General features: G+C 46.4%; 2 protein-coding genes across 27 annotated transcripts in view; one reads left to right on the top strand and one right to left on the bottom strand.

Moving 5' to 3' along the window:
* The window catches only part of EIF4ENIF1 (eukaryotic translation initiation factor 4E nuclear import factor 1), a 39,699-nt gene extending 28,119 nt beyond the window's left edge, over positions 1-11,580 (bottom strand). For 4 of the 14 annotated variants that reach the window (XM_069557143.1, XM_069557140.1, XM_069557136.1 and 1 more), the window contains exons 1-2: positions 11,154-11,332; positions 10,124-10,243 (exon numbers count right to left, since the gene is read on the bottom strand). In XM_069557143.1, the coding sequence (XP_069413244.1) occupies positions 10,124-10,216 (93 nt within the window). In that variant the 5' untranslated portion in view covers positions 10,217-10,243; positions 11,154-11,332. The other 10 variants (XM_069557145.1, XM_069557142.1, XM_069557138.1 and 7 more) reach the window with 7 other exon arrangements.
* The window catches only part of SFI1 (SFI1 centrin binding protein), an 86,251-nt gene continuing 69,353 nt past the window's right edge, over positions 10,486-27,383 (top strand). For 6 of the 13 annotated variants that reach the window (XM_069557118.1, XM_069557121.1, XM_069557127.1 and 3 more), the window contains exons 1-2: positions 17,200-17,369; positions 19,117-19,243. In XM_069557118.1, the coding sequence (XP_069413219.1) occupies positions 19,221-19,243 (23 nt within the window). In that variant the 5' untranslated portion in view covers positions 17,200-17,369; positions 19,117-19,220. Of the gene's footprint in view, positions 10,570-17,199; positions 17,370-19,116; positions 19,244-27,383 lie in introns of those variants that run through there. The other 7 variants (XM_069557122.1, XM_069557119.1, XM_069557129.1 and 4 more) reach the window with 7 other exon arrangements.

Consider the following 27,383-nt stretch of genomic DNA (forward strand, 5'->3'; position numbering starts at 1 on the left):
TGGTTTTCCCAGTGGTCATGTATGGATGTGAGAGTTGGACCATAAATAAAGCTGAGTGCTGAAGAACTGATGCTTTTTGCACTGTGGTGTTGAAGACTCTTGAGAGTCCCTTGGATGGCAAGAAGATCCAACCAGTCCATCGTAAAGGAAATCAGTCCTGAATATTCAGTGGAGGAACTGATGAGGAAGCTGAAGCTCCAATACTTTGGCCACCTGATGCGAAGAACTGACTCATTTGAAAAGACTCTGATGCTGGGAAAGATGGAAGGTGGGAGGAGAAGGGGATGACAGAGGATGAAATGGTTGGATGGCATCACCGACTTTATTGACATGAGTTTGAGCAATCTCCGGGAGTTGGTGATGGACAGGGAAGCCTGGCATGCTGTAGTCCACGAGGTTGCAAAGAGTTGGACACGACTGAGCAACTGAACTGATGTTATACACCCACACACACCTGCTCATATAGACGCATATACACAAAACCATTGCCGCCTTTTTATATAAACATTTTCAGAGTCAACTAAAAATAGCAATTCCCAAACTTTCAGTACGAGTAAAATGCTACAACTGCTTTGCGAAAAAGCACATACCACTGTACCAGGGCCTCTCCACCACCCTTGTCACAGGCCTCAACAGAACACTTGCTGCTTGTCTGATCACCGCTTCCCCTGTCTTGGGGTGAATATGGAGGGACAGAGCTACTCTCTCAGCCTTTAGGAATCACTGCACAGAAGCATGCCATGTGTGTCATCACACACCTGAGGCACCTAAATGTTTTCTCCACGACAGCAAAATGCCTGAGAATAAGAAGACATTTTAGTTTTAATACCATGATATCAATCAGGCGTTTACATTTATTTATGATTCACTTATGAATTGTGTCTTATTAATTGGGTAGAAATACCTAGAAAAATTGGGAATGTTGAGATAAACAGAATCCCAAATATAAGAAAATGTCTAGAGGCTGCTAAAAATTCTGAAAAAAAAACTGTCAAAGCACGGACATACCACCTGCAAACTGGCAGTAGCAAGTGGAGTCCAGAGAAATCTGTGTGGTGAGCAACGTCAGGAAGGCAGCAGGGACACAGCTTGGTGGTGAGGGGACCAACAGTAGTTATGGCGACAGAAGATGTAACAACACAGAAATCCTAAGAACAAGAGGGCTTAAAACATTTTCCAGTAAAAACAGGAAGGACCTTGCAATATAGGAAATACTTATACACACACTGCAGGGAGAAAACCCTGCAATTCTCTGCTGTTTGAAGCAGCCCAAAGATGAGCACACACCCCTCACTTCACCACCCACAAATCCAATATTAAAGAGCCCCAGCATACTATTAAACCAAGTGCAGCGTACTTCATCCTTAAATAGGTACATTCCCAATACACAAAGTTTCTACACAGTGTGGCTCTAAAATGTTTTAACTCCAAATAACAGGGAGCCCAAGTAATAGGTGTTCTCTATTGCTACTATTGCTGTTTGCTGAAATGAGATACCATTTCATGTCTACCAGGACGGCTGTTTAAAAATAAAAAAGAAAAGAAAATAGTGTTGACAAGGACGTAGAGAAACTGGAGCCTTCTATCACTGCTGATGGGAATGGAAGATTGTGCGGCTATTGTGGAAAATGGTGGCAGTTCCTCAAAAAGTTAGACACATGACCCAGCAATTCCCCTCCTAGTTACATACCAAAGAGAACTGAAAAATTATAAACCTATACAACGCAACAGGTAGCAATAATACAGAATGAGTTTTGATACAGTATGAGCCTTGAAAACACTATGTTAAGTGAAAGAAGTCAGACACAAGAGGCCACATACTGTGTGATTCTCTCTGCGCGCAACTTTCAAACTGGGCATATCCACAGCGTGAGAAAGTAGGCTGATGGTTGCCAGGCACTGGGGGAAGGGAACTTCGGGCGGTGACTGCCAGTGGGTAGAGTTTGTGTTTGTGGAGATGAAAACAGTCTCAAATTAGATAGTAGTGGTGGCTGTACAACTTTTCGAATTTACTAAAAAGCACTAAATGGTACTTTAAAAAAATATATTTTATTTATTGGACACACTGCATGTGGGATCTTAGTTCCTCAACCAGGGATCAAACCCATGCTCCCTCCATTGGGAGTTCAGAATCTTAACCACTGGACCACCAGGAAAGTCCCTAAATGGTATATTGTAAAAGTGGTGAATTTTATCTATGTGAATTCTATCTCAAGAACAAAAGAATTTCAAGCAAACTAAGAGGTTCAGTTAGCAAAGGTTAATGTTTTACTCTCTTTTTACAGATCTATCACTCTAATTATGGACTAATAAACAGCAACGACTCTCAGATACAGAAAAGAGGCTCAGATTGGTAAAAAGTTTTTACGTTTCTCTCCCATATTATTCTAGTTTTCTCTGTTGACTATATGCTTGGCACGTACTAGGTGTGAACGCTCAAGTGACTGTACAAACTTGACAGGCATGTAAGAGCGCGAAGGGGAGTTACATGCACACAGTTACAGGCACGGAGGGTGGTGCACGTGGGCACCAACCATGCCAGCAGTGCCACCTGTGCCAGGGTATGCCTCTGACCAAATGCAATGGCCAAAACACAGTCCACCTGTCTACAGACGATGAAGAGTCATTTACTTTATTAACAGGCCAAGCACTGGGAAAACAAAACAATTTTTGGATTGTAATAATTGCTGGAAATAACATCTTTCCATAACATCTTTAAACATCTAGGTCAAACTATACACTGTTCTTGAGAGCAGGGCCTTCTAAAACCAGTCTCACAGCATCGAGGAAATCGCATATAAACACATTTGTGCAATTCCTGCAATAAATGTTCATCTCCAATGGCAACCCAAAGACCTCCACTGGACCCTAGGAGGTTAAGAAGTAGCACTTTAAACCAAACACGTTTCTCAAAATGTGGCCCAACATCCACCCCAACATTTGGGGGAAAATGAGATCTTCCTCATGGGATTTAGAGTTAAACCTGTCAACTTTCAGCAATGCCTCAGGTTGCTTAGGGTGGTTTCCCAGCCTGAGAGGACCCAGCACGTGAGTGGGGAGGAGAGGAGCCATCAGCTAAGGCAACACGAAGTCTGCCCTTTCATAACTGTCCACACAGCACTTCCTGTGCGCCGGGCTTAGTGGCCAGCACAGGCAGACGACTGCTGTCCCTTGGCCCCACTGCTCTCCAATCTCTCAAGAGATGCCTTCTTGAACTCGCCATCTCAGGAGTTCTTAACAGCAATTATTCCTGGAAAGGAATATCTCTGGGATACTTTCAAAGAAAAGCTTCAAGTTTGGCAAAAAGCAGAATACTTCAGAGTGCTCATTTTGGACTGAGTATGTTCCTTTGCTATGAGTACTTCAGGAGGGGATGGGAGATTACCCTTTTGTAGAGTTTTGACAACCTACAGAAACTTGCATCGTGGACAGATTTACTGAAACGATCATCTGGTCAAGAGAAGAGCTATTATCTGAGACCTTACTTTTTCGCATAAGTGACTAAAACCTGACTGGGCAAGAATACGCTGCTAATTCCCTAAGATCCCAGGCCCATAGAAGTGTAAACGTATTTTCTCAGGTTTAGCAGCCTTCCTTAAAGAAAATGTGTCAAGCTTTCCCAAACAGTCTATTTGGGAACTACTAACGTGGGCACCCACTTTCAGTGATCAGAATTAAAGTAGAAATCAAATGATATAAGCCCAAAGCAATAGTTAAACCTTATACAGTTTCTGCAGAAATCCTAAACATTCTGTTGACAATCTGACATAGAATTTCACACAAGTCACTTAGAGAGATGTTCTTTACTTCTGTGAGCTGAGTTTAATTCATACGAGTAAGATGGCCAGGCTTTTTTTTTGGGGGGGGGGGGCTGTGCCCTGTGGCATCAGGGATCCTAGTTTCCCAACCAGGGATCAAATCCATGCCCCCGGTTTTGGGATGAGGGGTTCCAACCACCGGACTGCCAGGGAAGCCCCCGAAGCCCAATTGTTTACAATTACCATGGATATTTCTCTTCCAGTGTTAGCTGTCCAAGTGCCCTGGAAGTGACCCAGTACCTCACCTGTGTGCCTGCTCTTCCTGAAGAGGGCAGATGTCCCTGGAACAGCATTTGGGCTGGGTCCCTCTTTGACCTCCTCTCCTGGTCCCCACCCTCCACACACCCACTAACTTTGGGCTTGGCCCATGAGGCTCTCAGATGGTTGCTGACTGACCTGATATCTCAATCTGTGAGTCACATGACTTTTCTGAAAGGCTTAGAAAGCTTTTAAAAATAGCAGTGGGGTACTGGCATCCAGAGATGACAGCCGGGCAATGGCAAACGACCGACACAGGGTGTGTGGGATTCACTTCCCCTCCCCCCACTCATGAAGTCTGCTGAAGGGGCACCATTCAGAGTAGGTCTTACAAGCAGGCCAGGGTTCAAACTAGATCCTGTAGGGCCCTGTAGGATGCAGCACCTGGATTCAACACAAGCCTCTAATGGTGGCTGATTTGATGCACACATTTTCTTCTACTGAAAGAATTCATGTGAAGATGAGAAAATGGAAATAGGAAAAAAAAATGGAGAGCCTGCTTTTTCTGTTGATCTGGCCAACACAATAAAAATAAACCTTGGCTTTTAAACGTAACTGATAAAAGCAATGTAAAACATGAAGTAAGCAAGTAAATAAGTACAGAAAGAAACTTAGGGAAACCATTTTTAGGGTAGAAGCACTGTATCGGCAATACTGCTTTATGGTTTCACATTAAAATGGAGATGGTCACTGTGAGATGGACGCACAGAAAGTAAGCGTGTGGGCCTGAAGTCGGTATCTGAAGAAGCTGCCTTTCAGTGCTTCTCCCTACCCTTATTATATCATAAGCCGTTTCTAACACTTATTGTGTGTCAGGCACTTTTCTAAGCACTTGACATCCATTTTCTCATTTATTCTCCACAAAAATCCTATGGGGCAGACAGTGTTCTCTCTGCATTTCACAGAGGACAAGGACGAGAGTCAGAGAGCTGAGACTATGGCTGAAGGCAACAGGGGTTAAGTGAGCGGCAGAGTGGGGGTCCCAAACCAGGCAGCGGGTCTTGGCGGCCCCCTGCTCTCTCCACTGGTTCTCCTGGAGGATGAAGGAAGGCACCCAACCCCTCCCAGCAGCTCTGTCATCAGTGCTGGGTTTGTCTCCGTCCACTGAGACCACGAGGAACCCCGAACAAACTGCCAGCTCCCTGGGCAGGCTTCCCCTGGGCCAGCTCCTCTCAGAGCACCTTTCCTGAATCAAAGGCCCTGCCCACAAATGTCTGTGTCCCAATTTCCCATTGTGAAATGACTGGCTCCTTATCTAGCCAGAAGTTCCCACCACGAGCAAGGAGAGGATACCCAAGGGAGCAGGGGACCGTGAATCCTGACTTTTTCCAGATGATTCAGAATTGGAACAGGTAGGAAAGAGCACTAGCAAGACAGTGTCTGCGGTGGTATCAGTCAGCCCCCTCTAAGAACTTCCAGTTAGGTTTTCTGGACAGCAGAAACTTTAACATGGTATCGTGATTTTTTTGTACTGTAATTCTGCTTTCCCCAATATAAACAAGCAGCCCTATTTTTATGCTAGCTTAAAAGTTTGTAGCTTAGTGCCTCACTGAAATGCCACCTATTAACTCGATTTACGATGTACCCATGAAGCTGTCGAACGAGATCTCGGTAAAGACTTGACTATCTGACTACTGATTTCAACCTAGACTTTAAATCAAAGGGTATTCTCAAAGGCTTGACTTCAAGTCCCGCAATTGATTCTAAGAAGGCCAGAATGATTACTCAAAGCAGTCCACTTCAGTTGCTTGCCTGTTTTCTTAATGATTTTCCCGGGCAGTCAGCACTTTCACTGCTGGGGCCCAGGTTCAATCCCTGGTTGGGAAACTAACATCCTGCAAGCCATGCAGCATGGCAAAACAAACACGCACGTGCGCAGAGAAACAAACAGAACAAAACCCAAGACATCAACATGGCTGTGCCACTGTAGCCAGCCGCCCACCGGCACAAATCAGGGCGGTTTCCTTTAAAGATCCTTACCCTGGCAAAAGGGTGCCAGTTTATAACTAGTCAAGGCAATGAAAAGCACACAGGCAACTCAGATAATCCCACACCTATTTTTCAGGTGGTAGATTTAACATGCATGCTTAACACTGGTCAGTATCATGCTGAATATTCTAAGTGTCCTCTGCTTTTATTCCCTGTCCAACTGGCAAGTGACAGCATTCATTAAGGGGTCTGTGGCAAGCTACAGGAGCAAAAGAGGAACAGCACAAAGCATGTAATACTCTGATCTAAGAGAATCAGTTTATTCACTTGAAGAAAAAAAAACCAAGGATCTGAGCAGTGAGACAAGCATTTCTATTTTGTATTTCAGGCAAAAGATGCTATCACTAACTGAAGAGCAGGTACTACATCCCAAGAACTGGTAAAAGAGGACCTCCGAAGAAGGTAAGCAGCAGCTCAATGAGTCCCCAACTTTTTCTACTCGTAAGCCTCACTACCTCCTGTTTTCTAAACTAATGGTTCTCAAACCCGAATCTGAGTCAGAATTCTCTGAACTGCCTGTTATTCAGCCAGAGATGGCTGGCCCTACCCCTCGAGTCTGATTCAATGCCTATGAGGTGGGGCTCGAGATTTTTATTTCTAACACTTTACCAGATGATACTAAACCATGGCTTCCCTGGGGGCTCAGATGGTAGAGAATCTGCCTACGATGCGGGAGACCTAGGTTCAACCCCTGGGTTGGGAAGATTCCCTGGAGAAGGAAATGGCTACCCACTCCAGTATTCTTGCCTGGAGAGCCTGACAGGCTAATGTCCATGCGGCGGCAAAGAGTAAGACATGACTGAGCAGCTAACACTTTTACTTTTCACTAAACGTTACTTGAAGCAGCACACTTTGAGAACCACTGTCTAAACCATTTTTAATCCATGACTTTTGATGTGGGATCCCACTCTATAACTTTCCAAAGTCCTTAAACATAATGCATTCACTCAAAAAAAAAGGCACCATGTAAATACTACCAAATCATAGCTTTTGATTTTAGGAAAATGCCAATCTAGCAAAATGGACCTGAGTAGGTTTACACATTAAGGGCTCAAAACCCTCAAAATAGCAAGTGATATAATAAGTCTACTTATAACCATCCAAATTAATAATCACTGAGGCTTAGGAGGAGGCCTGAAAATTTCCAGTGTGACTCTTACATGAGTTCCTGAGACATGCACGGAGGCACAGCAGACACTAACTGAACCCTGAGGAGTAACTATGCACCTGAGTCCCTCGACAACATCAACACCATATTTCAAGTTCCCCACGGAAGACGAAAGCCCTGTTACTCAAAGCATGGTCCGTGGGCCAGCAGAATGGGCCCCACCTGAGAGTTGGTTAAAAAGTCTCATTAAAAGAGTTGGTTAAAGAGAGGCAGAAACATCACTAAATGCTTTATTTATTCCAACAGTTTGGTCCCAATAAGTAGATAGGGAGGAGGATGGCTCAAATATCATTCCAGGAGTAGAATCAACAGACCATTTACTATAGTGCTAAGAACACAGAACTGTTTTAAACTTCCTTCAAAAGAAAAAAGGCTGAGTTTGCCTCAAACGCTACATAAAATTACCAGAGTATTGATACACATGTATATGAAAGCACTAACCTAATACCCCAACACTACCCAATCGTGACCCTAAAATTGTGTGTGTGTGTGTGTGTGCTCGCTCAGTCCTGTCCAACTCTTTGCAGCCCCATGGACCGCAAAGCCTGCCAGGCTCCTCTGCCCATGGAATTTTCCAGGCAAGAATACTGGAGTGGGTGCCATTTCCTTACTCCAGGGATCGAACACGTGTCTCTTGTGTCTTCTGGAATGGCAGGCAGATGCTTTACCACCAGCGCCACCTGGAAGCCCCTGTAATTGTCATTAACTAAGAACTCTTAAATGAGCCGGAAAGTACAACTATTTCTAAGTAACCTGCATAGAGACCGTTGAATCTAAACAATCATTAACCAAAAAAATTTCTTTAAGGCACATTTATTTAACTGAGGCAGAATTCTGAGGCTAGACTGTCAAATACAGGCAATACTGAGCTTCTTATTCTTTACTGTAGACACAAGTTCTACACTGAGAGATTAATAATATCTTAATATTATTATAATAATATCTTCCTAAAAATAACATTCATAAAGATGGATATACATTTTAAAAATGAAATATACACCTTACCCTCTAATCAAGGTATGAAAATAATTCAACAGCTTCTATGCCTGGATTCTACAACATAATGTACCAGTCAGAACTTTTTCTCAAAAAGAACTGGGAGACCTGAATTCACATGAGTTTATAAAAGCACTTTCCTTTCTTTTAATAAACCTTTCTCCATTTAGATTTCACTTGTCAACATTTTAGGTAATGAATTTAAGTTGTGAAATACTACTCAAGCACTCTCAGGTTTGAGACAAACTATATTTGGGAAAACCAAACCTGAATGAAGAAGTCACGTGCTTTCTATCGCTGCATATTCTGTTATGCCAAAACAGATTGGGTTAAGATAGAAACTGACCAAAAACCTTTTACAAGTGAAAACACTCTTGTCCTCAAGACTTTTTTTTTTAATGCTAAAAATGAATGTTACTCCAATAACATTGGGCATCTTATCAAGTAATTAAAGTACCCAGTGTTATTGAAGTAATATTCATTTTTAGAGAGTTAAAATTAGCTAGTTAAAAGCAGCAGCATCAGCGCACACAGAAGGCCCGAGTTTAAAACACGAACCAGTCAGCATCCTGGGAAGCCTGGGACAACCACATTAGAGTCCTTGATTGGGCTCATACAAGAGAAGTAACAGATACAAGGCCCAACTGGGGCATAACTCTTCCCACCAGCAGTCCCAAGCACATTTAATGTACTACAGCCCAAAACATTTCAGGGAACCAGGAAAGAATTCAATGCTCTCATCAACTGCTTCAGAAATGGTCAGTAGCCCACAAGACAGTGAAGCAATAGCTTCGATAAACACATGACCTTGAGGTGATTCCTCCCCCGACAACCTCAGGAAAAGCAGGTATCTAAAGGAGCTGAAATCACCACAAGTCTTCAGCTAAGGGAAATATGATTAAAGTCTTACTTTCTTGAGTCCATATCCATTTTATAACAGCACGTAAAAAGAATTTAAAAATCTGGTTACCCCAGGCAAGCATACCAAAGTACTCCTGTGAGTTCAGCTCTCAAGGAAACATCAGCACAGAGGACACTGATGTCTGTGAGGCATCCCAGAGCTGGAATCCTTCCTCTACGGCCTGTAAGTCAGCGGCACAGCTGTTACACAAAGTGTGCGCCAACACATTAGTTGTTGTTGTTTAGTTGCTAAGTCCTGTCCGACTCTTTGCGACCCCATGGATGGTAGCTGGCCAGGCTCCTCTGTCCATGGGATTCTCCAGGCAAGATTACTGGAGTGGGTTGCCATTTCCTTCTCCAGGGGATCTTTCCCACTCAGGGATCGAAACCTGGTCTCCTGCGTTGGCAGGCAGATTCTGTACCACTGAGTCACCAGGGAAGTGCCAACATATTCTGATCCACAAATTCACACAGGGAGGATCTGGGCAGCCTTCAGTGGAAGCCTGCTGCTGCTGCTAGGTCACTTCAGTCGTGTCCGACTCTGTGCGACCCGAGACAGCAGCCCACCAGGCTCCCCCATCCCTGGGATTCTCCAGGCAAGAACACTGGAGTGGGTTGCCATTTCCTTCTCCAATGCATGAAAGTGAAAAGTGAAAGGGAAGTCGCTCAGTCGTGTCTGACCCTCAGAGACCCCATGGACTGCAGCCTTCCAGGCTCCTTCCTCCATGGGATTTTCCAGGCAAGAGTACCGGAGTGGGGTGCCATTGCCTTCTTCTCAGTGGAAGCCTACTTAGGGGCAAATTTTAAAGTCTGGGTGTTTGTACTTTCAGAAAAAAAGTTCAAAGCAATGTTTTACTAAGTCTAGTTAATATTTAGTCCACATAGTTAGTCAGAATGAGACTACCTCTTTAAACGATACTAATGAAGTTTCTGCACAATGTTACCAATCTCCTCACCTATAAAGAAACACTATTTCATTAGTAACAAAGCCTACTTTTGTATAGCGATGGGGGGATCTGGAAGCGGGTTGCTTCTTCAGGTCGAGAAAAGCATCTCCATTTTCTGTTTCACCCACACTTCTATCCATGGCTCCTTGGTTGACAGTTTTTTGCACCTGGAAGAAATCAGCACAAAACTGTCACCGAGAACAATAAATTTTTAAGAGTCCTCACTGTTTAAGAAACTGAAATTATCTCGGACTCCCTTTAAAAAACCCTTTCTATAAACCAGAACCCACTGGAAACAAAACCACTGGTACTTGGATATCTCTTATCGTAAAGAGCTCTAAGCATCAACAGGCTAAGGAAAGCAGAAGCGGAACGGGCCCAGATCAGGCGACAGCCTTTAAGCAGCTTTAATACAAAAAGAAACCGAGACTGGTCGCTGCCACTCGTGAGGGCCGTCCGGCGGTAGTGGGGAAGTTTCCCGAAGTGGGGGCAGGTAGGAGACGGGCTGGGATCGGGGAAGTCGCGCAGTGGGCAAGTGCCTGTCACTTGCCAATGGACGGCGCCAGCTGCCCCTTGTTACCGGAGGCAGGGGACTGGGGACGGGGCCACAGCTCCCCTCGCCCGGCCCGCCGCACCTGTGGACATGTCAGGGGCGCCCGTGCCAAGGAAGGGGCGAGCGCCGGCTTCAGATCCAAAGGGGCCGCGACCCCAACCCCCGGCCTCTCGCGCAGGCCCCGGCCCAGCAGCCGCCTTCGGAGGAAGGGCGGGGACGGTACTCACTGAGGGGAGGCGGGCCGGAGGGAGCGGGAGGGCCGAATCCCCCAGCCCCGGCGCTCCGAGCTGGAGCCGGCGCAGGCCCGCCGCCGTCCGCCCCGGCCCGGCGGCTCGGGCCCCGCCAGCCCGCCCGCTGCCCGCCAGCCGCCCCGCTGGCCTCCGGTCCCTGCCCGCCCCCCGCGCGCGCCCCGGCGCTCGCGCTCACGCACGCGACCCCGGGGCTCAGCGCGCCCGCGCCCCTTCTCTCCCCGCGGGCCCAGGCGCGCGGAGCCCCGGACCCCGCCGCTGCCGCCCGGCCCTTACTGGTTGCCTCGGCCGCCGCTCCCCTCCCCGCCGCCCGCGCCGGCCCGAGAGCTGCTCCGCGCGGCCTTCGCTCTCGCCCCCCCACCCGCCCCGGCTGTCTCCCTTCAGCCGCCGTAACCGCGGCCCAGCCCTCCGCCCCTCCTCCCCGGCCCCCTCCCCCTTAATAACTCCCTCCACGCACCCGGGCCCCAGCACCGCCTTCGCCGCCGCGCGCCCGGATGTGAGGTGTCCGCGGCGGTGCCGGCCGGAAAAGGGGAGCACGGCGGCGCGCTCCCAGGGCGCCGGCCCCTGCGTGCGCCCGGCGGCGGGGAGGCGGAGGCCGGGAGGCGATCGCGGCGGCGGGTGGAGACCGGGCCGGGCGCCGGGAGAGCCCTCCCGGATGCGCGCAGGCAGTCGTCGCGGGCAGCCCCGGGGAGGACGCCGCGTTCCCACGCGCGCTTCGGGGCGGGGCGGCCGGGGAGGACGGGACGGGCGGAGCTTGGAGCCCACCGTCACCGCCCGGCGGCCGTCCGAGGAAGGCGACCGGGGCCGGGAAGTGGGTTGGGGGCCGCAACCTGGGAACGCGGCGGCTGGTGCGTTTGCACGATCCGTTCTCGGCGGAGAACCCTGAGGCTTCGGGAGCGGGATTCTGTGTTAGGCGAACCTGGGAGCTTGGAGCCTTCCGGAGTGTGTTCGAACCTCGACTTTTTTTTTTTTTAACTGGTGGTGTGATGTTGGGCAAAGCTCTGACTGAGTTCCGCTCTTCTTACTGAAATGATCTATGTGTATGAGGAATAAGCGAGATTAGGCGTTGCTGTGTTAATAAAACTGCCACGGTTGCTTTTGAATGAGCTACGGGCGACTGACACATTCATTGAAATGTTCTTTCCCGCCCCGTAACCTGAATCTTTCCTTAGTCTGCACGGGAAGGGGAAGTGCAAGTGCTTTTGGCTGAAAATGAGATTGCAGATGTCAAGCGCTTAGTACGTAGTGCTGGGACCGGCAGACAAGGGCCACAAAGAGGCAAAAATATCAATATGATTCCCCTCCTCTGTGAGCAATGAGAGTAACTGCCGTGCTGGGAGGAAAGGTTTAACGGGGATCGCGTGTGAGCCCGGTCTGCAGGAATTTCACGAGCCCGTTTCTGCCTCGTGGGACCATGAAATGATACGTGACTGTGGAGGGAAACGTCATTTTTCTCGTGGAAGGATAGCGAAATCTACATATCTTTCAATGAGCCTGCTTTCTTTAAGCTTCACTTGTGAAATCAGCCCATTGGGCAGTGAGTGAGCTCTTGAGTTCCCGTCCTGAGTCTTGGCAGCAGAGAAAACAATTATGAAAACTTTTTATTTTTGTCTGTTATACTGGGTAAAATGTGTTCTTTACAAAGTCTTCTATCCGCAAGCCACTATGGAGAAGTGGAGGCCTATTTTTTTTTTGAAGCTCTTAAATCCTGGCCCTGACAGTGCGAAACCATAGTTACTTCACCTTTGGAACCTGTTTACTCATCTATCAAAAAGAAACAGCAGTACCTACTTTTCAGGCTTTTAGTGGGAATTAGAGATGACATTAAAAACACATCTGGTTATCTTTTGCTGTTTAACAAACAGTCCCAGAATTCAGTGGCTTAAATCAACATTTACTTTACACCAAATCTGCAATTTGGGGTGGTTCTAGCTGGGACAGCTGGTCTCTGCTCCCTTCGGCTTCAGCTGTAAGGTTGGGCACTAGGAACATCAAATTGCTCACTAACGTGGTTGACGGTTGCTGGTGGCTGTCAGCTGGAACCAATGAAGCTATTGGCTGGAACACTTAACACCTGGTCTCTTGCGTGGCCTGAGCTCCCTCACACTGGTGGCTAGATTCCCAGCGCAAGTGTCCAGGTAGAAGAGGGCCAGACAGTCGTAAACTGTCTAGCCTAGCTTCCAAGTCACTCACTGTCTGTTCTGCCACATGGCAGTCTTTTTTTTAAGATTTTTTTGATGTGGACCATTTTTTAAAGGTTTCATTGAATTTGTTACAGTATTGCTTCTCTTTTATATATATATTTTAGCCAAGAGGCATGTGAGATCTTAGCTCCACAACCAGGGATTGAACCAGTAACCTCTGCATTGGAAGGCAAAGTAGAAACCACTGGACAACCAGAGACATCCCCACATCCCACATCTAGTCCTTCGATAGGAGTCACTAAGCCAGGCCTGTATTTAAGGGAAGAGGATTTAGACTGCTAAGTTGCTTCAGTCGTGTCCGACTCTGTGCGACCCCATAGATGGCAGCCCACCAGGCTCCGCCGTCCCTGGGATTCTCCAGGCAAGAACACTGGCATGGGTTGCCATTTCCTTCTCCAATGCATGAAAGTGAAAAGTGAAAGTGAAGTCACTGAATCGCATCCAACTCTCAGCGACTCCATGGACTGCACCCTACCAGGCTCCTCCGTCCATGGAATTTTCCAGGCAAGAGTACTGGAGTGGGGTGCCATTGCCTTCTCCGAGGATTTAGACTACACCTTCAGATAGGACACTTTCGTATAGGAAGAGTGTCACAGACTTTGCAGGCACATTTTTAATTACAAGTCATATATGAAATGTGCTCCAGGCATGGTAGCTATTATGATAGAGGCCTGATCCTCTGATCTATCCTAGTGAGAATGTACTCTTCCCCCGGGCTCTTCTTTAATGTATTGTAGAATCTTGTTCAATTTACTTTTTACCTCTCAGCGCCTTAATTTATCCTTACTAAAGGAGACAATTATTACCTAGGAATAAAGGCAATCATTTACTAAAGGAGAGCCATCTGTGAGCTCCTTTCACCTGTCATGTAAAGCTGCTGCTGCTGCTGCTAAGTCGCTTCAGTCGTGTCCGATTTTGTGCGACCCCATAGATGGCAGCCCACCAGGCTCCACCATCCCTGGGATTCTCCAGGCAAGAACACTGGAGTGGGTTGCCATTTCCTTCTCCAATGCATGAAAGTGAAAAGTGAAAGTGAAGTCGGTCAGTCGTGACCGACTAGTAGCGACCCCATGGACTGCAGCCTACCAAGCTCCTCCATCCATGAGATTTTCTAGGCAAGAGTATTGGAGTGGCTTGCCATTGCCTTCTCTGCATGTAAAGCTAGATGCTTGCAAATCTTTGTTTCATTGTAGCTTTTGAATGTTATTCTCTTTGGCAGGAATGATAATTTGTAATTCCAAATGCCTCCTTTGCAACTAAAATGAATTTTCAAGTATCAGTATGGGAAATCCCTTTGAGAGAATAAGAAAGAGATAAGTGATTTATCCTACTTATAGATTATTTGTAAAATCTTGGTTTAGGTTCAAATTGTTGTTTCACAGCTTGGCATCAGGGGACTCCCAAGTTTCAGTCTGTTGGGGAAATGAGCAGTTCAAGAACAGCAGAGAAGCAAATGGAAATTAGAAACCTAGAAATTTTGAGAGCAGCCTCAACTCATAAAGTTGAGATTACATCTCCACTGCTCTCCACCTTTCTAAATGGGCTTTTCCCTAATCAGCTTTTCTGTCTCCAAGGGTACTCCCTAGTTTCAAGAAAATAGGATTTGAAGTTTCACAGCTGTGGCATCACGTACTCAAGGATTCAGTTCAGTTGCTCAGTCATATCTGACTCTTTGCGACCCCATGGACTGCAGCACGCCAGGCCTCCCTGTCCATCAGCAACTCCTGGATCCTACTCAAACTCATGTCCATTGAGTCGGTGATGCCATCCAACCATCTCATCCTCTGTCGTCCCCTTCTCCTCTCCCCTTCAATCTTTTCCAGCATCAGGGTCTTTTCAAAAGATGAGTCAGCTCTCTGCATCAGGTGGCCAAAATATTGGAGTTTCAGCTTCAACATCAGTCCTTCCAATGAACATTCAGGACTGATTTCCTTTAGGATGGACTGGTTGGATTTCCTTGCAGTCCAAGGGACTCTCAAGAGTCTTCTCCTACACCAGAGTTCAAAAGCATCAATTCTTCGGCACTCAGCTTTATAGTCCAACTCTCACATCCATACATGCCTACTGGAAAAACCATAGCTTTGACTAGATGGACCTTTGTGGGCAAAGCAATGTCTCTGCTTTTTAATATGCTCTCTAGGTTGGTCATAGCTTTTCTTCCAAGGAGTAAACGTCTTTTTATTTCATGGCTGCAGTCACCATCTGCAGTGATTTTGTAGTACTCAAGGACTACAAAGGCATTATTAAGGGACTTCTGGAAGACCACACAGCAAGTTATTTGCAGAGCCTAAACCCTTCCTGGAGAAGGCAGTGGCACCCCACTCCAGTACTCTTGCCTGGAAAATCCCATGGACAGAGGAGCCTGGTAGGCTGCAGTCCATGGGGTCGAGAAGATTCGAAGAGTCAGACATGACTGAGCGACTTCACTTTCACTTTTGACTTTTATGCATTGGAGAAGGAAATGGCAACCCACTCCAGTGTTCTTGCCTGGAGAATCCCAGGGACAGGGGAGCCTGGTGGGCTGCCACCCATTGGGTCGCGCAGAATCGGACATGACTGAAGCGACTTAGCAGCAGCAGCAAACCCTTCCTGGCACCTTACATCTTTGACTTTATAATATGCAAAGTACTTAAAAGAGTCTGACACCACCAAGTGCTGCTGCACTATCTCTTGTTATTCTGATTAATCTTTCCCAAGAGGACTGATTATTTTATCATAATTCAAATAGAAATGACTTTAATTCCTTCATAAATCAGTCAAAACCAACGGTGGTAAATGCACATGACAAACTATTAGTAAATCATTTAAAAAGCATACTTACTGATTTATCTTCCTGGATAGTTGTAATTTGTATAAACATTATTTACATAAATATTAATACTTATAAAAGTAGCTTTACAGTAAGTAAATACTAGTTACCGTGTTAATTAAGATTTTTGAAAATCACTAGATTATTTTTAAAAGTGCTTGGCCATATCAGATAAAAAGATTGTCCCATGTACCGCTAAAATGGACCTTCTCCTTTTAAACACTTTTAATTACAAAAACTGACATAAGTAGAAAATAGAGCAAAAATGCAAATTACCTGTGATTCTAATCCCAAAGCACTCAACTTATTTTCCTGTTTTAAACGTAAAATGTCTCAAGCATTTATATTCATAATGTTAGCCTTTGTTTTTCGCTCTACACCAGAAATCTCAGGTGCTTTAAATGTTTTACAAAACACAGAAGGAAAGGATACAAAAATGCCCTACCTTAATGACCTATAATGAAAAAGAATCTGAAAATACATACCTGAATCATTTCGCTGTAGACCTGACACTATTAACACTGTAAATAAACTATTCTTCAATTAAAAAATAATGCCCTACCTAATGTCTCCCATCCCCATGTTAAAAAGATGATGAGTGGGCCTGAATTTTAAAATTAACGGCTGTTTACGCGATACTAATAATTAATGCTTGTTAGTTACGTTTTAAAAGTAATGGTTAAGAGACGATATCAACCTGGGATAATCTCAGTTCCCCGGCTGGGCAACCACGTGCCCTCACCCACAGTCCTCGATGACAATCTCCCCACTGCACGCACGCGCGCGCGTCGGTACCGGCTCACCGGGAACCGTGGAGAGCCCGGAGCGGCCCATTACGCGCGAGGCCGGGGGTGGCTGAAGGACGACTTCGGTCCCCCGCCCCCGGCCTCCACGCAGGAGCCTCGCTCGTCTCTAGTGGCTGCCCCGCGAAGTGTAACTCGGGAATCCACTCAAAACAGGTTCAAACCAACATCGATATCGTAAAGCAAATGAAACAGCTCCCACCGCTCCTGTCCAAAAGCGGTAGAAAGCTGAGCTCTGAGAGAAGCGAGCAAGCCACAGAGGCACCGAGGGCTTCGTGGGGCCGCCCGCAAGTGCGTCTCTCCACGCACCTCGCGGCTAACTCGCGTTTCGGACGCAGAGAGGCGGCGTTGGCAGGTGGGGGGTAGGCTTGTCCCCTGCGCACTGAGGCTGCGCCACCTCCGGGTCCCGGGCGGGGCGTCCCTCACGCACGCAGTGTTGCCGTGGAGACGGGGGGCGGGGCCGGCGCGAGATTTGCGTCCTGAGGCGCGGGAAGCGAGAGGGTGGCGCGCACGGCTGCGTCGGCCTGAGGGGTTGGGCCCGTGTCTCCCGAAGCTTGTCTGAGGCGGGAGGGCTCGGCCTTTGCGGCCGGAGCCCAGAGGCGAGCGCACGTCCCTCCGAGCCCGGTCGGTGACTACTCTGTGGGCGCGTCCGCTTCCTCCTCCTCTGAAAGTGCAGGTGATGCTGCCTCCCCGCAGGGCTGAAGTGGGAGAGGGGAGGCGAGTGGAAGGGCGCGCAGGACGGCGCTCGGGCTCGGCGCTTCTCGCCCCGCGTCGGCGCTTCTCGCCCCGCGTCCTCCCCGCGCGTCAGGTGAACTCGGGCGGGTGCGTGTGCCGCGTCCGTGCAGGGCTCATTGGCGCGCGCGAATTCGAATTCCCTGCTGTGTGGCCGAGCAAGCAGGGAGGGTTTGCAGAACTTAGGGGCCACATCAGAGCCCCGAGGGCCAACTGGGCGAATACCCGCAGGTGGGAGATTAGTGCTTGCTTTTTATTTTTTTTAGTTAAAATTAATTTACTTATTTATTTTTGTTTGCACTGAGTCTTCGTTGCAGCGCTCGAGCTTTCTCTGGTTGCCTGGTGGCATGTGGTATCTTAGTTCCCTGACCAGGGATGGAACGCAGGCCCTCTGCATTGGGATGCCGATTCTTAACCACTGGACCACCAGGGAAGCCTCGTGGTGCTGTTTTTATTTGATGGGAGGCAGTTCAGGTTTATTGTTAACCTCTGGGTTATAGTAAATATTTATTGAGCTAATGGGGTTAGGTCCCTGCGTACCAGCCCCAGCTGTACCACTTGGTGATATTGTGGGCCCTTCATCTATAAAATGAAGATGGTTACCAGCTATTGAGGTGGTTGTGCTAAAGCAACTAGTTAATGAAAAGTGCTCAGTATTGATACTGTACCTGACACAGAGTACCCGCTCCATGAATGCTATTTTGACTCTAATCTAGACTTTCTAGGTGGCATGGTACCCACCTAAGTGACATAGAAGCATAAGGCTTGGAGGTGTCATGGAAGGCTTCCTGAAAGAAGTAGTTGAAATTTATTGTGCAACTTGGCATATAAATTTAGGTATTTCCTTGCTTTTCTTTAGCAAGATCGCTCATTTTTCAGTTCTTGTTAGAAGCTGCAGAATACTGTAGAAACTTCTTTAAGTTACTCTTAGATTTGCATTTTTCAAATTAACATGTGTATTAAAAAATTAGTATTGGAACTTTCCTGACAATCCAGTGGTTAAGATTCTGAGTTTCCAATTTCCGGGGTGCAGGTTCCATCCTCCCTGGCCCAGGAACTAAGATCACATGTGCCGCCTGGCAGGGCCAAAAGAAAATTAATATTGAAAGCTTATATTAGAAAATAGTCTCCAGGCTACAGTTCCAGTTTCCATTCTTCTGTTCATCCTGATGTTACTTGTAAATTGGAAGTAAACAACCTTATAGGTGATATTTTTTGATTTGTTAAATTTACACCTTATGTCAACCATTATTCATGGGAAGTAAGTACTTGGCTCAGTTTTTCTTTCCTCATCCCATCAGTGTGGTTATGTGGTAATTTGTTGTTAATGGTGTTTACGTTAAATAACAGATATTCACTGTTGAACCAAATGTATGTGCCTGCACACACCCTCAGTTGCTCAGTTGTATCTGACTCTTTGCAACTCCGTAGACTGTAGCTTGATAGGCTCCTCTGTCCGTGGAATTTTCCAGGCCAGAATACTGGAGTGAGCTGCCATTTCCTTCTCCAGGGGATCTTCCCAACCTACGGATGCAACCCAAGTCTCCTGCGTTGGCAGGCGGATTCTTTACCGCTGGGCCATCTGGGAAGGCGCATGCTGAACCAAGTAGACTATTGCAACTCTTCGTCTCTTGTATATCCCATCATTTTTTCCAAGAATTAATGCTTGTCTTATTTTCTAATTTTCCTAGTATTCCACGCACAGCTCACTAATTTTGATTCGTGAAGAATCCACTTACTGAAAAGTGCATCAAGCCACTGGTTGAATTTTCAGCAAAAAAAGATTAAGCAGAGAATGGAGAGGAAGGTTGACTCCAGGTGAGTGATGAGACTTGACAGAAAAGATAACTGAAATTATGGCTTATTTAAAAGCTTGTAAATATTTTTTGTGTGAAAATAATAAATTCTTAAAATGTAGTTTTTTCCCAAAATCAGGAGTAGTGAGTAACAGTGTTTTGTTGATATTTTGGGTTTCTCATCTAGGGTATAGAGTATAATGCACGTTTTATACTTTACGTTAAAGTCAGAATCCATTTTGGGTGTGTGGAGATATTCATCATTAAAATTCTTGCTTTGAGCAGAAATAAGGATGCTGTTCCTGAGAAGTTACATTGAGGCTTCCTTTCTCCTTCTCCTCCTTTGGATCGTGGCTGCTTTCAGCCTGCACTAAGGTTCTTTTGATTGCAAATAAGAGACTTCAGTTCTGGCTAGCCAAGGAAGAAGGAGGGAATTTACAAGAAAGAGACTACAATTTACTATCAAAGCTCAGATTCACAGTGGTGACTTGCACCTGGCCCTTCATGAGTATCCTGCGTCTTTAAGACAGAGGGATTGGTTCAGGGCTGGGCATGTGACTGCGTGGGGCCAATCAGAGGTTTTCCTCTAAAGCTGGGACAGGGTTTGAAGAGTGAGACCCACCTGGTGCTGAGGTTATAGTGGCAGCTGCTGCAGTCTGCACGCTGCAAAGGCTGGGACCCTCTACACAGGTCAGCACACTGAGAGGAGCAGGAAGAGTTGGTAATTTGAGCCGCCAGTTCTAGTCTTAAGGCTCATGTTTAGATTTTGGAAGTACATGAGCTAGGGAATTACCTCTTTGTGCTGGCTATCTTCAGTATAAACCTTCCACTGTGTATCCAGGGCTTTCCATTGAATTTGACCAGTGAGGTCCTGGTAGAAGATAGTGAGGAGAGAGAGAGGAAAGTGAGGCCAGACTGTTTATCCCCTTGGCTCCCTCCCTGCAAGATGCCTTTTGGCTTCAGTCTTTCCCAGCATCATAGTCTTTACCAGTGAGTTGGCTCTTCGCATGAGGTGGCCAAACTATTGGAGCTTCAGCATCAATTCTTCCAATGAATATTCAGGGTTGATTTCCTTTAAGATTGATTGGTTTGATATCCTTGCAGTACAAGGGATTCTTAAGAGTCTTCTCCAGCACCACAATTCAAAAGCATCAATTCGTTGGCACTCAGCCTTCTGTATGGTCCAGTACTCACATCCGTACATGACTGCTGGAAAAACCATAGCTTTGACTATACGGACCTTGGTCGGCAAAGTGATGTCTCTGCTTTTTAATACACTGTCTGGGCTCATCATAGCTTTCCTTCCAAGGAGCAAGCAACCTTGGATTCTAACTAACATACAGAAGGTTTTGTTTATTTATTTGGCTATTCTGGGTCTTAGTTGCAGCATGTAGGATCCAAGTCCCTGACCAGGGATTGAACTCGGGCCCCCTGCATTGGTAGCATGGAGTCTTAGCCACTGAACCACCAGGGAAATCACCATGCAGAAGTTTCTTTCTTTCTTTCTTTCTTTTTTTAAATAGAATCTACTAGGTCTTGGGCAAGGTGGAAGCCAGCATAGCTGGAGAGACCTATTCAGCAGCGTTTGGTCCCTTCCTCCTGAGCAGTGCCATCTTTGTGCTTCAGCCCCCATCTCCTGTACAGACTGTGTCTCAGCTCAAAATTCAGTTCTAGGAGAATGAATCTGGTTGGTCCAGTGTAAGTCAAATTTCTCCCCCTGCTCTAATCAAGTTTTTCTTGGAGCACGGTCATGGAGCTCCCAGCACAGCTGCTGAGGTCCTACCCGTGCTGATCCCACAGTTTTTGAGGGATCCATCCTCAAAAGCTGAATCCATGCCCTGACAGTGTTTACCAGTGATCCGCAGAGTGCTTGTCAGGCCTGCCTTACTTTAGCTTCTAAAACAAAGTAACCATGGCCTTAAATTGAAGCTCTGCTTCCTCAAATACTCTGCAGCTTTAGGATGGGAAGCTGCGATAGGAGGATGGATTCCCTAGGTATTCTGCGGTAAAGCAGCCTTGAGACCCACCGTGTGAGTCCTGCAGGACTCCTTGAAGTTCCTTTACTCTCCTTGAACTTCTGCCCTGCTCGTACCTAGTATTCACACCTGCTCTTTCCAGTTCCCAGCTCCCGCCTAGTTTCTACTCATACTTCCAGGCTCAGGCCCAGTATCATCTCTAGGAAGCCTCTTACCACCCCGTCCCCCGTCCCCACCCCAGTGTGGGTTAGGCACCCAGTGGGGATGTTCCCATAACACACTCAATTTTCCGTTTTCATGGCGTTTAGTGATTGGTGTTCTCATTGTCTTCTTGACACACCATAATCTCTTGAGAAACTTTTATCTTTATATGCTTACTGCCTCACCAGCAATGAGTGTCCAGTAAACTTTCTCTGAGTGAATAAAAAGTGCGTGTGTATGTATGTGAATATCCACGTATAACATACACAGATATACATCTCTTCAGTATCTGAAGCCTTGTGGATCTCTCGTTTCTGTTACCTTACGTGGAGTCGAGCTTCTTTGTGTGCTGGACACGGTACACTACAGGACTGTCTCCAGGTTTATGAAGGTGCCTTCTTTTCTAAAGGATTCGCATTTCCCTTTGTTATTCTCCTTGGTACATTACTATTCCACAGTCACCTTAAACCAGTTGTAAGGCTTATGATTCCCTGACCCTCTTAGAACCCAGAGTGTACATTCTCACAAGGCTGTAGAACTTCTGATTCACCCACACCCTCAATTTTGAGAATGATCCCTGAGTCTTTTGGAGATGGGCTTGTGCTTACTAAACTGATGTACCTGTCAGCATGCCAATTACTTCCGTTCATTTCAGTGCATGAAGTACCAGTTAATTTGTTTACGATGAGAAATAAGTAGGGAAACCAGCAGTATATGCCTACCTGCTGCAGGAAGCCATATTATATTCTGAAGTTTTCTTAGGAAGTTTGAAATCACAGTGTGGGAACATAGTTGATACATCACCTCCAGGACGAGTGCAGAATATTCAGATCTGACTGTGTCAGCCCTCCCTACGTAGAACTTTCCAGTGATTCTTGTTGCCTTTGGGCTCCAGTCCATTCTCCTTTGCTTTGCCTTCAAGGCGTCTCCACAGTCCGTTTTCTAGGCTCATTTCTCACCACTCTGTGCCTCATACTCTGTTTGCAGTATCCAGCTCTGAGTTTGGGTCAGGTTCAGGAAATCCAGAGTTGTTGTTATTGTTTAGTTGCTGAGTCGTGTCCAGCTCTTTGCGACCCCATGGATTGTTGCCCACCAGGTTTCTCTGTCCATGGGATTCTCCAGGGAAGAATACTGGATCAGGTTGCCATTTCCTTCTCCAGGAGATCTTCCTGACCCAGGGACTGAACCTGTGTCCCCTGCATTGGCAGGTGATTCTTTACCCTGAGCCACCTGGGAAGCCTGAAATCCAAAGTAACGGATGCTAAACAAGATAGAAGTGATTTTCCTTTCACACACAGGAAGTCTGGAGGCAGGTGGTTATGATGGTTATGTCCAGTGAGGTTCTTATGGACCCAGGACCTCGCCCCTGTCCACACTGCCATCTCTGAGAGGTGGTCCTCATCCTCCCGGTTCAAGTGCGCAGCCATTCCAGGCAGCTTGTAGGAGGGAGATATGAAGACAGAGTGCGCATTGGCTAGCTCTTAAGGGAGATCGTAGGGACCTGCCACCTGATGAGCCCCTATGCATCCTCTTAGAACATAATTTTAGAAGGTAGGAGGAGGGGAGCCTCAGAAATGTAGTCCTTATTCTGGGCAGCCATGTGTGCAGCCAAGTAGAGGATAAATACTGGGTGCGTGTCAGTGTCCTATGCTTGCTGTAAGCTGTCGATATTCTTGTTTTCTCATTGTAAGACATGAGAAACACACTGAATACATATTTGTCTTTGTAGCATATTGAAAAACTGAGAAATTACTTTGCTGACAAAGGTCCGTATAGTCAAAGCTCTGGTTTTCCGAGTAGTCATGTATGGATTTGAGGGTTGGCCCATAAAGAAGGCTGAGTATCAAAGAATTGCTGCTTTTGGTGATGTTGGAGAAGACTCTTGAGAGTCCCTTGGACTGCAAGGAGATCAAACCAGTCATTCCTAAAGGAAATCAACCCTGAATATTCATTGGAAGTACTGATTCTGAAGCTCCAATACTTTGGCTACTGGAAGTGAAGAGCTAACTCATTAGAAAAGACCCTGATGCTGGGAAAGACTGAAGGCAGGAGGAGAAGGGGGCCACGGAGGATGAGATGGTTGGATGGCATCACTGACTCAAAGCACATGAGTTTGAGCAGCTCCAGGAGATGTTGAAGGACAGGGAAGCCTGGCGTGCTGCAGTCCATGGGGCTGAAGAGTGTCGCACACGACCGAGTGACTGAACAACCACCACAACAACAAGCCCCAGGCTGTACCGTGTTGCTGAGCGGATGATAGTAGGTCCTTGATACTGAGAGAATAAACGAACTCTGCAGGGTGCACCTGCCAAGTAAATAGTTCAGTGAATTGGTCAGGGCGTGCCTTCCCCTGGGCACTGCTTTGTTTTTTAAATTTTTCTTAACTTTAGAAAAGTCAAAGTCTAGTTGATGTACAATGTTGAGTGTGTTTCGGGTGTGCAGCAGAGTGATTAGGTTGCACGTATGTGTATGTTCTTCAGATTTTTCCCATTGGAGGTTGTTAAAAGATATTGAATACAGTTCCCTGCGGTATACACTTGGTCCTTGTTTATTTTACAGTAGTGTGTATCTGTTACTCCCAAACTCGCAATTTATCCATTTCGCTTTTGGTAACACCAAGTTTTCTGTATGTGTGAATCCGTTTCTGTTTTGTAAATAAGTTTATTTATATCACGTTTTAGACTCCCCATGTGAGTGATAGAGTATGATCATTTCTTTGTCCGACTCACTCAGTGTGAGAATCTCCAGGCTCATCCTGTTGCTGCAGATGGCATTATTCCATTGTTTTATGACTAACATTCCATTGTGCATACACGTACCGCATCTTTGTCTATCTATTCCTCTGTCGGTGGCCATTTAGGCTGCTTTCATGTCTGGCTATTGTAAATATTGCTGCTTTGAACATTGGGCTACATGTATCTTTTTGAATGAGAGTTTTTGGTTTTTTCTCCTTGTCCCTTTTGGATGAACATTTTCAGATTCTTTCTCCTCACTTCTATTTTTTGGTGTTTCTCGGCTAATCATCATCCTCCCGTTGACATTTAAAAAAACAAGCGATTGTGTCCCTGTGTTCTGAATTAAACCAGGCTCCTCCCAGTTCCTCATGGCTGTTGGGTTTCTGGTATTGTTTTTGAAGTGCCTTCTGTTTAATATTTCTTTCCTTCTGCCTTTCCTTCGTTCCGTAAGTGAACACACTTTATATGTCTGCCTACTGTGAGTGCCTGGCAGTGTGTTAGGGGCTGAGTATCTATTAGCAGATAAAAGTGGTTCCTGTCATCATGAGGCCTTGTGATGGGAAACAGGTGTATAGGTACGGAGACAAACCTGTGGCTTCCGTTTGTGATCTCTTCCTCTCGGTGTTAGAATAGCTTAGATTTCTGGGGCTGCTTTACTTACAGCAGAGTCAGTATCTTTATGATCATTAAACTTACAGAGCTGCAAATAGTTCGTCTGCTGCTTGACTCACTAGCTGGTGAGGGGGAGCCCAGAGTCTGATGAGAGGAGAGAGCAGTGGTCAGGGACGACTTCAGGCGTGGGCCTCCCAGTCTGATGACCTGTTTGATGATGTAGCAGGACTTCAAAAGGGCACTGACCTAGCACTTTTTCCATCAGTTTGCTGTTTCATAGGCTCTTTATATATTTATAGTAAAACGAGTGGGATGAAAGCCTCGCTTTAAAATTTTTTGTTAATGTTTTATTTTGAAATAATTTCAAATTTAGAGAAACATTGCAAGATTAGGACAAAGAACTATATATCTTTCTTGTCGCAGATTTTCCTGTTAACATTTCTACCACATTCGTCTGCTTCTGTCTCTCTCCTCCCCCCATCTCTCTCTCTGTCTGTCTCCTCTGAGTGTTTTCATGTTGTTTGTAGACACGTGCAGAGGGGCAGAGCATTTTAGTCACCGATTCACATGCTTCTGGCTGAGCTCAAACGTGGCCATGCTCTGCCTTCCTGTTTCAGCTCATGCTGTAGGTGAGGGTGCTTTTCCCAGTCTGTGTACTGCCATCTTTTCACAGATTGTGCTTTCTGTTGACGGTTTTGCTGTTTGAAGTGGCCCCTAATCGCAGCGCTGAAGTTCTGTCTAGTGTTCCTTGGTGCAGGAGGACTGTGATGTACCTTATGAAGAAAATGTAGGGGACTTCTTTGGCGGTTCAGAGGTTAAGTCTCCACGCTCTCGGTGCTGGGGAGCGGGTTCAATCCCTGGTCGGGAAGCTAAGATCCCGCATGCCTTGTTTGTTGTTGTTCATTTGCTCAGTCGTGTCCGACTCTTCATGACCCTGTGGGCAGCGGCACGCCCGGCTTCCCTGTCTTTCACCATCTCCTTGAGCTTGCTCAGACTCATGTCCATTGAATCGGTGACGCCATCCATCCGTTTCATCCTCTTGTCGTCCCCTTCTCCTCCTGCCTTCAGTCTTTCCCAGGATCGGGGTCTTTGAGATGTGGCCTTGAGACGAGGCCAAAAGTAAAAAACGGAAAGTGTAGGCCTTCCCTGGTGGCCCAGTGGTTAAGAATCTGCCTGCCAGTGTGGGGACCACGGATTCGATCCTAGTCTGGGAAGATTCCACGTGTCACGGGGTGACTGAGCCCACGCGCCCCAGCTACTGAGTCCACGCTCTAGAGCCCGCGCTCCATATCAAGAGAAACCCCTGCTAGGAGAAGCCTGCGCACTGCAATGAAGAGGGGCCACTGCGGGCTGCAACTAGAGAGCGCCCGTGCGCAGCAGTGAAGACCCAGCGCAGCCAGAAATAATGCTTTTAAAAAACGTATGTTAGAGGCGCTTTGTCCAAGCATGAGTTATAGGGCTGTCGACTGTGAGTTCAATGTTAAAGACTCCCTTAATAGTATGGTGTCTTTAAACACAGGCACACGTAAAACAAGGCTCCCTATTGATTAGTTGATGATATTTTTTTGGCATGCAGGATCTTAGTTCCCTTACCAGGGATCAAACCTATGCCCCCTGCAGTGGAAACGTGGAGCCTTGACCGCTAGACTGCCAGGGGAGTCCGGATGAGAGTGCTTTTAGAGACTGGCAGGAAGCTACCTGTGTGTTCTCCTGTAGGGCCGGTGGTTCGGTGTATTCACTGGCTCAGTGCTTATGGTGGCTTTATAGAACTTACCACAAAGAATAAGAATCAAACGATATGTTTCCTCCCTCCTCTGGGCCGCTTGTGAGTAAGCTGAAGTCAGTTGTCCCCAAAATGATATTTATAGCAGAAAGAAAACAAAATGTTGAAAAGAAAAACTTCCCTTTTCATTTTGTCTTTTTAATATTTATTCATTTATTTGGCTGTGCCGGGTCTTAGTTGCAGCATGTGGAATCTAACTCCCTGACCAGGGTTTGAACCTGGGCCCCCTGCGACTAGGAGCACAGATTCTTAGCCACTGGACCACCAGGGAAGTCCCTCGCTTTGTCTTTTTAGTCCCCTTTAATTTGGAAACACTTCTCAGTAGTTCCTTATCTTCCATGACCTAACATTTTTGAAGAGTTTAGCTTACCTTTTATACACATATTTGAATTTGTTCAGTGTTCCTTCATGGTGAATTCAAGTTATATATTTTTGGCAAGAATGTCACAGAAATGATGCTGTGTTCTCAGTACATCAATATCAGGAGATTTGGTCCTGTTACCATTGATGGTAACTTTTATCACTTGGTATAGATGATATCTGTCAGGTTTCTCCACTATAAAGAAGAGAATAAGTGTTTTGTGGGGAGATGTGTTGAAACTACATTAATAGCCTGTTTCTCATCAGACTAGCACCCACTTGTTTTTACATCCCTTGATGATTCTTAGCTGAGTCAGCTATTCCTGTGATGGTTCCTAAAAGTTTATTAGTTGTATTCTACTGCAGAGTAGAGCTTCCCATTTTTCTTCATCTATTTATTGACTCATTTACTTACTTCAGTATGGATTTGTGGATTGTTGTTTTATTCGGTGGGTTCTAGTCTGTTACTGCCAAAATTGTCCCAGATTTGACCAG

This window comes from Ovis canadensis, chromosome 17, assembly GCF_042477335.2.
Source record: "Ovis canadensis isolate MfBH-ARS-UI-01 breed Bighorn chromosome 17, ARS-UI_OviCan_v2, whole genome shotgun sequence".
Taxonomy (NCBI): domain Eukaryota; kingdom Metazoa; phylum Chordata; class Mammalia; order Artiodactyla; family Bovidae; genus Ovis; species Ovis canadensis.